The 12425-nt window shown below is 44.7% G+C and overlaps 1 protein-coding gene across 1 annotated transcript in view; it reads left to right on the forward strand.

Annotated features, from left to right (window-relative positions):
* Positions 1 to 507: 507 nt before the first annotated feature.
* Positions 508 to 12425, forward strand: part of HHLA1 (HHLA1 neighbor of OC90) — a 33728-nt gene continuing 21810 nt past the window's right edge. Inside the window, exons 1-6 of the mRNA XM_078071659.1 lie at positions 508 to 604; positions 1693 to 1752; positions 5507 to 5563; positions 6830 to 6910; positions 7599 to 7679; positions 7783 to 7866. Coding sequence (XP_077927785.1) covers positions 526 to 604; positions 1693 to 1752; positions 5507 to 5563; positions 6830 to 6910; positions 7599 to 7679; positions 7783 to 7866 — 442 coding nt within the window. The 5' untranslated portion in view covers positions 508 to 525. The remainder of the gene's footprint in view (positions 605 to 1692; positions 1753 to 5506; positions 5564 to 6829; positions 6911 to 7598; positions 7680 to 7782; positions 7867 to 12425) is intronic.

Consider the following 12425-nt stretch of genomic DNA (forward strand, 5'->3'; position numbering starts at 1 on the left):
ACATTGATTGTTTGTGACTATGCATGCATCCCCCTCCCAGATTCTCATATTTCTGCAGTTATGCAGGGCCATGGGAGTAATTCTGGTATGGGCTATAAATAAAAGTGAGCATGGCACTTCCTGCCAGAGCATATGAGTTGGTGCATAATCCTCCAGCTCTGTCCCTTCGACAATCATAATGAACCAATGACTAAGGAGCCCACAGGGACCAGAGAGAGAACTACAAGGCAGCGAAGTTCCATTAATCTGGTCCCTGAGTGACTGTGTGGAGCAGAGTTCCCCATCAATTTGCAGCAAGTATTGATATAAACAAGAAATCAACTTCTGTTGTTGAATTAAGCCAATGAGATGATGGAGTTAATTTGTTACCTCAACATAACCTAACCTATCCTAACTATTGAAAGCCTTCTACAGATTGTATTTCTAATGACTCAAGGATATTCTGCATCCATGTGCCTAGTAATATAACCTGTTTCCTCCAAGGACTTGTTTGCTTCCTTCCAGGTGGGCCAGAGTTTCACAGACATGCCAGGCTTCCTGGTACCCTGTCCTCCAGTGAGGCTATGCGTGGGTCTTACGTGTGTCCTGTCCCTTTGGAACACAGGTAGGTCCACTCAGATTTCAAAAAGTGCCTGTTCTATATGATGAGTTTGGGTTTTCATTAGGCTTCGGAGAATGGCAGCAGCCAATGTCTCAGGCCAGAATCCTAAATGACTTTGATCAAAATGGCAATGATGAATTCCCCATTTCTGGTTTTATCCTCTGACTTTGTGAACTTGAGTCCCATTTCTGCAACAGAATTATATTCACATCCACCGTTACAACTCTTGTCCAAACCTCTGTCTTCTCTTTTCTGGGCCACTAAGAGAGCTTTCGAAATCAGCCCCTGCTTCTCCTCTTGCCTCTCCATGACCTATTCTCCCCTCACCAGCCTGGGTGATCTCCCAGGCTTCTCCCTCATTCCACCTACCCCAAATTATGCAGTGACTTCCTACTTCTCTTTGGATACTATCCCAAGTCCTTCACATGCTATACAAGACCCTGTCCACCTTGCCATCACCATTTCCTACAATACCCTGCCTCCTCGATTCTTTGTGCTGTATCACTGTTGGCCTTTGCTCAGTTCTTTAAAGTAATAATTGTGCCCACCTCAGCCCCTGGGCACACACTCTCATCTACACTCTGAATACCCCCTCAGCCAGTTACATCCTATTCAAATACTGTTCATGTTCCAGATCTCAGCTACACATCACCTCCCAGAAAGCTTTCAGACCACTGAGATGAATCAGGCTCCCTCTTACACACCCTAAAAGTGCCCTTCAAAGTATTCAACATCGTTTGCAATAATATCCTGAGTCTTCTTTTCCTTCATGTCTGCCTTCCTGACTAGACTGTAAGCTCCATAAGGATGGAATCTATGCCCACTTGTTCATCATAGTATCCCCAGCACCTAACACACTCATGCTTATTAAAGTCCAGCTACCAAACAACACTGTCAGTCATTAGTGTTGTTACAGTTGATCAATAAATATTCAATGACTAAATTGAATGAACAAACTACATGTGGGATTTTGAGCAAGACATGTCACCATTTCAGATCATAATTTTCTCATCTTTAAAATGAGTATTTTGAAATATTTTATGATGTCAAATTTGGGTTATAATTCTCTGATGAATGCTCTCTTATTTTAGTGTCTGCTGTTAAAGGAGAAGCCAAGAAGGAAAAGGTCATGACCCTCCTTCCCACAACAGGTAAAGGGGCAGGTGCTCCTGCCCAGCTCATTGTGTCTTGGACAAACTCTTTGGCTTCTCTCGGTCTCACTTTTTCTTTTTTTTTTTTTTATTTTTAATTTTATTATGTTATGTTAGTCACCATACAATGCATCATTAGTTTTTGATGTAGTGATCCACGATTCATTGTTTTCGTATAACACCCAGTGCTCCATGCAGTACGTGCCCTCCTTAATACCCATCACCGGGCTAACCAATCCCCCCAGCCCCCTCCCCTCTAAAACCCTCAGTTTGTTTCTCAGAGTCCATAGTCTCTCATGGTTCATCTCTCCCTCCGGTTTCGCCCCCTTCATTTTTCCCTTCCTTCTCCTAATGTTGCGTCTATAGCTCAAGCTCTGTCATAGGAATAGTTCCTGGGAGTTGCTCTTGCTTTATGGTTCATGGCACACCTGGATTTTCATGATCTTATTAAATCCACAAAGATCATGATATTCTATGAACCATGGAAGATTTCATAATGGGAGGTATTGTCATGTGCCATCATCACCTTTGCAATAATTTCATCTTTCTTTGTCTTTTCTTTTTACTTTTTGATGTTATGAAATTGGCTATACAGCAAGACAGTGAATGCATTGTAACATAAGGAACACGTAGGATGCAGGGGCCTGGTTGCTTTTCCTAACTTGTTGGTAAACAAGCAGGATAATGGGGGGTGGGTTGGGGAGATTACTCTTCATTTTTAAATGTTTTTTAATAGAGGGAGCACATGAGACAGAGAGCGAGCAGTGGGGAGAGGCAGAGGGAGAGAGAAAGAGAATCTTTAGCAGGCTCCAAGACCAGCACAGAGCCCGACTTGAAGCCCAACACAGGGCTCGATCTCACACCCCCAACATCATGACCTGAGCTGAAATCAGGAGTTGGATGCTCAACCGACTGAGCCACCCGGGCATCCCTAATTTTTATTTATTTTTAATTACTACACTCATGCGGTTCAAAATGCAAAAGGTACAAAAGTGTATAAGGTTAAGATGGTCCCCAGCCAAACTCTTCCCTTCCCCAGAGGACAATAGTTGTACCAATTTCTTGTGTATAAGCAGTGTAATTTTCTTTTTTAAAAAATAGATTTTATTTATTTATTCATGAGAGAGAGAGAGGCAGAGGCAGAGGAAGAAGCAGGCTCCCCGCAGAGCAAGAAGCCCGATCTGGGACTGGATCTCAGGACCCCAGGATCACAACCCGAGAGGAAGGCAGACACTTAACTGACTGAGCCACCCAGGCGTCTCTAAGCAGCGTAATTTTCAATCAATATTCAATCAATATTCCCCTATTTGAGCCTTTTTCCTCCTCTTTAAATGGGAAAAATTTCTGTTCCACAGGTAATCATAAAGGATGAAAGGTGATTAAAATAGTAAGCATGAAAAAGTATGAAAAGTAGCAACACCTTCTATCTTATACTACTATGGTGGTCTTTTTATACAAAAAGAGACCAATAGTTATACATTCTCCGTCTGGCAATTTATTTGAAAACTGCTTCTGTATGGCATCCCATTCAGAAATTTCTGCTTCAGGGCTGTTCAGTTCACACTTCAAATATAGTTAGCAAAATCCACCCACAGGTTTGCAATTATAAAAAGGACTGGTGGAAATGATGTTTCCTTGGTGGAAGGAGGGGTGTCCAAAGACAGTTCTTGGTTAGGAAGATTGCACAGGGCCCACCAACCTGGTTTCACAGGCGCAGGAATCCTGCAAGCCCCATAGCCTAGAGCACCCCTGTAGCCTGGAGCTCGGGAGCCCACATGACCCCGATCCCTCACCCGCACGGAGGTCTCTCCTTCCTGGCCTGGTCACAGGCGAAGTCGGTGTCCACCACAAATGTCACTGGGGATGCATCATGTAGACCGCTCAGGTGGAGGGCCACTCAGAGCACCAGATGGGAGAGCAGGCTGGATGCCAGCTTTGGGCCTGCCTGATGGCAAACATCTGTCTCAGAGTTCCTGCTGTGGTCACATAACCCACCTCCTCCAGTAACCATGTGTCGGGGAGGAGAACCACAGACCCCACCTACCTCTGATCCCAAAGCTCCAGTATTTAACCAAGAAGTATACCTGCTGGAAGGTCAAACTGGCTTAAGCAGACAAAGTTAACTGGATCGAAGTTCCCACAAGCTGCTTGAAAAGCCGGGAACACCCTAAGCATCCGTCCACAGATGAATGGATAAAGAAAATGTGGTACGTACATATTATGAAATACCATTCAGCCTTAAAAAGGAAGATAATCGGGATACCTAGGTGGCTCAGTCAGTTAAGCATCTGCCTTCAGCTCAGGTCATGATCTCAGGGTCCTGGGATCAAGTCCCGTATCGGGCTCCCTGCTCGGTGGGGAGCCTGCTTCTCCCTCTGCTTGCCGCTCCCCCTGCTTGTGCTCTCTCTCTCTCTGACAAAATAAATAAATAAAATCTAAAAAAAAAAAAGGAAGATAATCTTGCCATACACAAGGCATGAATGGAGCTGGAGGACATTAAGCTGAGTGCAACAAGCCAGCCACAGAAGGATGAATACTACATGACACCACTTCTAGGACGTATCCAAAATAGTCAAACTCTTAGAAGCAGAGAGTAGAAAGGTGGTTACCAGGGACTCCGGGGAGGGGAAACAGGGCCACCAGCTAGATATGGGATGTAGGTACATCACTTCGCTTTCCGGGGCCTTAATTTCCTCACCCTTCTAAGGGAATGCTGGACAAGGTGACTTGGAAGGCTGTTATAAATTGTGAGGCTGTGCTTTCACAATCCTATTTCATTCATGAGAACTTTTATTTCAGTGTCTGGAAACAGAGACATTAAAAAGGAAAAAGAGGCTCCTGTCCTCGGTGTGACAGGTAACTAGGCCAGCCTTGACTCCTGACTTGCTCTGGAACTCTGGAACACATTTTTCAGCCTGTCTCTGCCTTGGTTTTTCCATCTGTCAAATGGACACCTGGTACCCTGGTATATAACAGGAAACAGAACCATGGCAACGGGAATAGCAACAAATGCAGGATGCTCATAATGCCACCTAGTCCAAAACAGCTGAGCTTTCTGTCACCTCCGCTGGGAGACCCTCCCCTCCCCGCCAGACCAGGCCGGGCGCCCTGACAGAGGAGCTCAAGCATCCCGCCGTGCCCCGTCTACCACTCCTCATTGTGCAGCTACACGTGCGGGTCCCTCCTCCCGCCCGAGGCACAGACTATAAGCCCCACAGAGGTGGAGACTTGCCCCTTTCCTTCGACCTCTTTAGACCCAACACCCAGCATGATTGCTTGGCCCTCAGTGAGTGTTTGTTGAATGAATAAAGACTGAATGTATGCTTTAAGCATTTCAAGATTTCCCATGACGTTTTCTTTGATAGCACGAACCCCACTGAGGGAGCAGGTGACCTGATATTTCCGAACGGCCACTGCTCTGCAGCTTTTAGGAAGCAGGTTCTGGGCTCTCTTGTTCAGGCAAGTTTCTTGTCCACTCTGAGTCCCGGTTTCCTGATCCGGTAAAGGGATGGGATAGATTAGATACCCTGCCTGGTGATCTAAACCCGCCTGTTTATTAAAATGTCGATTTCTAGGCCAAGGTCAGTCCAAGGAGACTACAGTGTCAGGAGAGGAGTCTTCCGTTCCATAGGCCCGGCGATTCTGACCTTCACTAGCCCAAGGCCACTGCGTAGAGACCCCCAGGGTTTCTCCAGCAACTTGAGGCTGGGGTTGCGGGTTCCTGTGTCTCCCCTGAAGCCTTTTCTCTCCCCAGCTCCTGGCCTTGGAGAAGAGAGGAAGGAAAAAGGGGTGGCTTTTCTGGATACCACAGGTGAGTCCCCTCCTCCCTTAGGGCCCTGTGGGTGGCCCCAGCTGCCAAAGGAGCTCCCCCACTTCTCCAGACCCCCACTCTCAGTCCCCACAACCCAGTGGAGCATCTCACCAGTCTTCAGATTGTGTGATCCACAGAACTCTCTGAGCGTTAAGTAAGCGTTGAAAAAGACCATGTTAGTAAAAATGTAAAGAGGAGCATTAACCACTATTTCTACCTGTCAACTGCTGTGCTGGATGTTCAGGGAATAGCTAGGAGATGGGGGGATTTTAACCTAGCAGGGTCTCTCCACTCGGCTACCCACTACCAATATCTGGGAGAGTGATGGATTGGTTGATTGATTTTGCTGGGGATGTCTGGGCCACATCCCAGACGTATTCAACCTGAATCTGTGAGAATGGAGCCCAAGCATCAGAATTGCAGAATTTTATTTTATTTATTTATTTATTTTTAAAGATTTTATTTATTTATTTGAGAGAGAGAATGAGATAGAGAGAGCATGAGAGGGTCAGAGGGAGAAGCAGACTCCCTGCCGAGCAGGGAGCCCGATGTGGGACTCGATCCCAGGACTCCAGGATCATGACCTGAGCCGAAGGCAGTCGCTTAACCAACTGAGCCACCCAGGCGCCCCTTTATTTATTTTTTTTAAAGATTTTGATTTATTCATTTGTGACACAGAGATACAGAGAGAGAGAGAGCATGAGGAGGGGGAGAGGCAGAGGGAGAGGGAGAAGCAGGCTCCCTGCGGAGCCAGGAGCCCGATGTGGGGCTCGATCCCAGGACCCTGGGATCATGACCTGAGCCGAAGGCAGACACTTAACCATCTGGGCCACCCAGGCGCCCCCAGAATTGCAGAATTTTAAAAAACCTTTTTCCTAGGGATGCCGGGCATTGTCTGTTAGATATTGTAGTCATTTCCAAATTCAGTGCTGTTCAGAACTCGTGCCATTTCCTTGGGCTTCCCATTGTACGTGGGCATTTCCCACCCATCCCTACTGTCTCCAAATGCAGAGATAAATTATTCACTAAGTAAGTGTTCCTGTCCTTCACGTGGACCTCTCTTATCTAACTTGTCACGATGTATGCCATCGGCTGTCACCTCCTGAGCGCAGGCTCTGCCTTTTATCTTTGAATTCCTTGCGCCCAGCTGTGGGTATGAGTTCAGTAAATGTCCAAAGAGGAAGCATGTCTGCCTGAATGTCAGAAACAGGGAACTTCCGTTGTGAGAAAAGCCTGCCAGTGACATTATCCGCGAATCTTTTCCAGAGCTTTCTGCAAGGTCGGTCGATCTGTCTGCCCTGAACCTGACAGAGCTGGTGAATGGAATGCTGAACAGAGCTTTAAAAGGTACCTTTTTTTTTTTTTAATTTAAATTCAATTAGCCAACTTACAGTACATCATTAGTTTCAGGTGTAGTGTTCAATAAATTATCAGTTGGGTTTAACACCCAGTGCTCATCCTATCACGTGCCCTCCTTAATGCCCATCACCCAGTTACTCCATCCCCCTGCCCACCTCCCCTCCAGCAACCCTCAGTTTGTAAAAAGCACAATCCAGGCCCACTTCTGCCTTGTACCTGCTTCACTTCTGCGACATGGGCAAGACAGGGCACCTCTCTGCGCCCCAGCTTCTCCGTGTTCAGACGGAGAATGCAGTCTCCTGCCTGACACCTGATGAGATTGAAAATATCCAAATGAAGTCAGAGGCTCATCAGCATCTGGAGAGCAAGCTGCATTCCAGACATGACCTATGTGCAGGCATTTCTGATCACAAGTACACTGTGGGAGAATTGTCAGGGCTTAGGGACAGATCAGGAAATAGTCAAGTGACATGTACGTATGCAGTTTTTGGTTTGCTTTTAAGTGATTTTATGTATTATTTCCAATGTGTGTTATTTTATTATTTGTTTTTGTTATTTACTTTTATTATTTGTTCATTGTATTTTTAATTTCTATTATCTGTTTACTAATTGATGGTATTATGATTGTCAGGAGGCATTTGTCTGATGGCTTCTTTTATTTTAATATCCTTGGCAGATACCAAGTTCTTCTCCTTGCTAAGCATCACTTCCTACAGCTCCTTTGCCTTCCACAAGTTTTCTGTGGCCATTTACAACAGTAAGTGCTGCCGGGCTCTTCTTGGTGGTGGTGATGAGGAGGGGTGGGCCGGCAGGGCCAGGCTTGGTGTCAGGACCGCCCTGTGGATCGTGTCTCTTCACAGTTTCCAACCTGAAGACTATGGACACCACCAGATTCCCCAGCCGGCACTGCTACTGTCTGGACAACAGGACCAATGACTTATCAGGTAGGTGGGGCTACCCGCCAGGCTTGCGGCCTTCCTGATTTTGCTTGTCCCCTTTCAGATAAGTTTGACTCGATTTTTTTTCTCCTTAGAGTGAAATAAGAAAAGACAGTGGTATCTGTAATGCTTAGCTGTGTACACATTCACTGTCACAGAAAGTTCTTTTCTTGGTTTTTATCTTAGACAAATAGTTAACGTCTGAACAAAGGGGCAAGAACAAAATGTTCATGTAGCGTTATTTTAACAGAAAACTCTGAGAACAAGGTAAATACCCATCATTAGGAAAATGGTTAAATAGTCTAAACTTTGGGAAACAGCCGTAGGCCATGCATAAATGAATGGATGTGGCCAGATTTGGCCCATGTCTGGAAACATTTCCATGCCATTATTAATTAGAAAAGCAGAGTTACAAAATAATGTGTAGAATACACTGTCATTGGTGAAGAGATACATCTCTGGACACGTGTAGGTGTTTACCTCTGAAAGAAGATCATGATGCGTGCTTTGCAGTACACGAGGGTATCCCCGGATCTTATTGTCAATGCCAGGATACTCCTGTATTACTTTTGTAGTTAAAAATTAAAATTGTTTGATGTTCCTTCTATTTAGAGAATCCTGAAAAGTAAAACTGAACGTTAGTATCTCACCACTAATCCTCCCATTCAGTGGTTCTTAATTGAGCACATACCATTAGCCAAACTCTCTTCTAAGTGTGGGGGTACCACACTGGGCAAAGTGGATACACACACTCTGCTCTCTTGGACTAGATTCTATAGGAAGGGACAGAGAGTCAAAAATGCATGGTATGTTGGCTACTAACATGACCGTGAGAACAATAAAGCAGGGGAAAGGGTGAGGAGGGAAGTGGTGGCGGGCAGGGCTGCTGTCTATAGTGGGGGTCAGGGAAGTCTTCTCTAATGAGGTAGGAAGTGGAGAGACAGCCCTGTGGTACCCAGGGACAGAGTGTTCCAGACAAAAGCCCAGGCAGCAGGGTAAGGATGAGAGAGGCCAGCATGGCTGGAGCAGGTGAGCCAGGGCAGATGGTCATGGGAAATGAGCTCAAAGCTTGGGGGGCAAAGCAGGGAGGGTGTTGAGGATCAAGTAGAAGTTTATAGTCCACAGCAAGGATTTTGATTTTCACACTGAATAAGAAGGAAGCCAAGGTGATTGTCCACACAGAGGAGTGATATGATCTAACTTACATTTTAAGAGGATCTCTCTGGCTTTTCATAAAAAAAAAAAAAAAAATAGATTGTAAGAGAAGTAAGGCCTGAAAGTGGAAAAGCCTCCTGGTCTTTTTCTCATTTGACCCAACCTTAAAAATATTTTCCAGGCTGCAAACTGCAAACATTTGTAGTGACTACATAACCTGTAAAAGTCAGCATTTTCTTAGCCATATACTGTTGACTTTTGGGTGGATTCTAGGTTTTTCTTAACATAAAAAAATCCTGTATTGGACATCTTGGTGCATAAAACTTTTTCCCCTTTTCCAGATTACTCTCAAAGGATAGATTCCTTGAAGTGGAATTTCTGGAACAAATATTGTGAACATTTTAAAGAGGGTAATTAGTAATGTTTAATGAGTACTGTGTGCCAGGCCCTGCAGCAGGTACCTCACAGCCATTATCTTGTTTAACTGGCCCTTCAAATCTTATCAACAAATTACCCGCGGGAGGACAAATGTTGTCCATTACCACAGTTTCCTCAGCCTCTCATTAGCCCCTGCTGGGGGCCCAGTTTAGTGTGGGCACTGTGTCCCTGCCCTGATTGTGAAAAGTGGAGTCACATCTGCAGGGAAAGAGTTTCTAATTCCCCTCGGTGAGCCGAAGCATATTTCCGCACACTTGAAACGATTATTTGAAAAGAATTGATCCATAGGTCATCAGCACTGATAAAATAGCATGCTGCTCCTCCAGTAAGCCACAGGGATTTTTTTATGAGGTTTCCAATGGACACATCACAATGTGCTGGTGTCCACTCCCCTCAGATCATTGCCATGAGAGGCTAAATGCAGGCTAGCATCTTGCCATTGCTCGGTCCCTGGGGGAAGATGTCTTTGTGGGTACTCTTCAGACCTGGATCATTTTCACTAGAATATTCTCAACTCTGACTTAAAGCCCCCCTTGTGAGGGTGTATTTGCATATTTTTTCTTTTTCTGAATGAAAATAGCTTAATTTTTCTTGATTTTAAAAAATAATGTATTACGATGTCAAAATGCCATACAACAGGGACAGTATAATAAAAAAATCAGAAATACCTGAAATCCCAACATCCATGGATAACCACATCACCCAAGGCAGTCTAAGCCACCTCTCTAATCTACCCACCTAAGCCATCTGTCAATTAGTTATCTAACCTACCTGTCTACCATCCCACCTACCCCATCCATCTGCCCATCTATCTACCCATCCCAGTCTGTATTCTCTGTATTATTTAAAATACAAACCAGGCTATTATGACAAAGGACCCCAAAATAAGGTGCCTGGCAGAGGGTGGAAAGTAATAGTTTTCGTGTGTGACCATCTTGGTAAACATACCAGGGCTGCTCTATTTGATGGTTTAGGGAGCCCAGGCTCCTTCTAGGTTGTTGTTCTGCCTCCCATAATGCATTGCCCTTGTTCTCATAATCCAGGATGATTTGCCACCTCATCTGCATTCCAGCCACATGGAAGAGGAGAAAGGAACTGATGATATTCCCACTCACTATATAAACACAGTCTGGAAACCTTCCACATGGCTTCTTCTCACACTTTATCACCCAGAATTTAGTCATATGGCCGCACCCAACTGCAAACAGGCTCAAAAATGTAGTTTTATGTTAAACCACCATATGCCCAACTGAAATTTCATGTTCTCTTACTAAAGGAAGGTGGGAGAAGAGTTATTGAGAGACAGCCATCCATATCTACCACCTTTTCCATAGTCTCACAATCCACCTTTAAACTAATCAGTACATCTTAAAAGCCATTCTAGTCCAGTGAATATAAATATGTCTCATCCTTCATATGAATTCATAGTATTCGTTGAAAGAATGTACCATAATTTATTTAATTTGTCTCTTCTTGATGGAACCTTAGTTTATCCCCAGTGTTGTTATAATTATAAACAATGCTATGATGAATACCTGTGTACTTAGAGTACTTGGAGTACTTGCCTAATTACGCTGTAGGATACAGTCCTTGGAATGGAATTGTCTGACAGGGAAACAATTTTGTGGTGATTCAAATTGCTAAAATTTCCCCTAAGACATCTTGCATAAGTTTACACTTCTACCGATAATGTTTGAGAGCACATGTTTTTCCACACCCTTGCGAACACAAAATACTAAGACACATTCTTAAATCATTACCAATTGGATAGGCAAAAAGGCTTTTTCCCCCTATTTTCTATGTATATATAAAAGTAGTCAGAAATCACTCATCTATAGGTATTGCTAGTAAATTAGATTCAAATTTTCATCAAAACAAAGAATGTCTCTGAGGTAATGATAGCTGGTTCTCTTCCACGCCTCATAGAGAGATTGTAAAAGCCATTCTGAAGGGAGAGTTCACACAGTGTGTTGAGTAAGATGTTGCTTGAGCAGCAGCAGGAACATTGGGAAGAGTGGGAGCTTTTGCCCAATGTAGACCTCAGTTCAAATTCAAGCTCCGCCACATCTTCTGGGACCTTGGGAAAGTTCCATCATCTCTCAGAAACTTGGGCACAACCTGGACTCCATCTTGGTGTCCTGACTCCAGAGCCACGGTGTTGGATTCTGTGCAGTGTTAGTAGCAGATTACGGTTTACTGGTCTGCTTACGAGTCTCTCTCTCTCCCACTAATCTCAGCTTCTGCTGGGCAGAGATGGTGTCTCACACAATCCTTCAGTACCGAGCAAGTGTCTGGTGCCCTGCAAACACTCAATGAATGTTTATTAGATAAATGAATTAATGAACAAAAAAGACATTTGAGAAGTAGGAAGAAAATAGATGGAAGAAATAATGAAATACTACCCTTCCTCAGTTTCCACAGTGTGACCAAGGACAGACTGGTCTAAATAGACATGGAAAGGAGGACACCCAAGCTGACGTCACTTCTGCATGGCCAGGTGTCCACATCTGCATTGGTGTTCTACCACGCCTCTCCTCCCAGAGATTGACCATGTGTCCGCGCAGTATGATAAAATCGCACCATGGCTCTGGTTCACGTAGAGTAGTGTCCACCTCCTGTTGACCTCACATGCTGAGCATTCCATTGGTTGTCCCATGACATTTTCCTGCCTCTCTGGGCTCTGCATTTCCAGTCCTCTGTGTTCTATATTTTCAAATCAGCTTGCCCCCCACCCGAGCTCATAATCCCATTGAGTAAAAGAAGTGTTTTTACAAAGCACAAAAGGAGGTTATCCAGATGACAACAGAAGCTTCTTCTTACTGTTTGGGGCTCCTAGAATTCATATCCTTGTTCTGTAAGCCAAAAACCTGTTGGATCCTGGAAAACCATGAATGAACAGCAGAGGAGGTAGCGGCTGTTTGCCTGGAGGTACATTGGGAGCTTTCACTGGTCGATGGTGCCCACCATGTCAA

Source organism: Halichoerus grypus, chromosome 5 (genome assembly GCF_964656455.1).
Source record: "Halichoerus grypus chromosome 5, mHalGry1.hap1.1, whole genome shotgun sequence".
In the NCBI taxonomy this organism is placed as follows: domain Eukaryota; kingdom Metazoa; phylum Chordata; class Mammalia; order Carnivora; family Phocidae; genus Halichoerus; species Halichoerus grypus.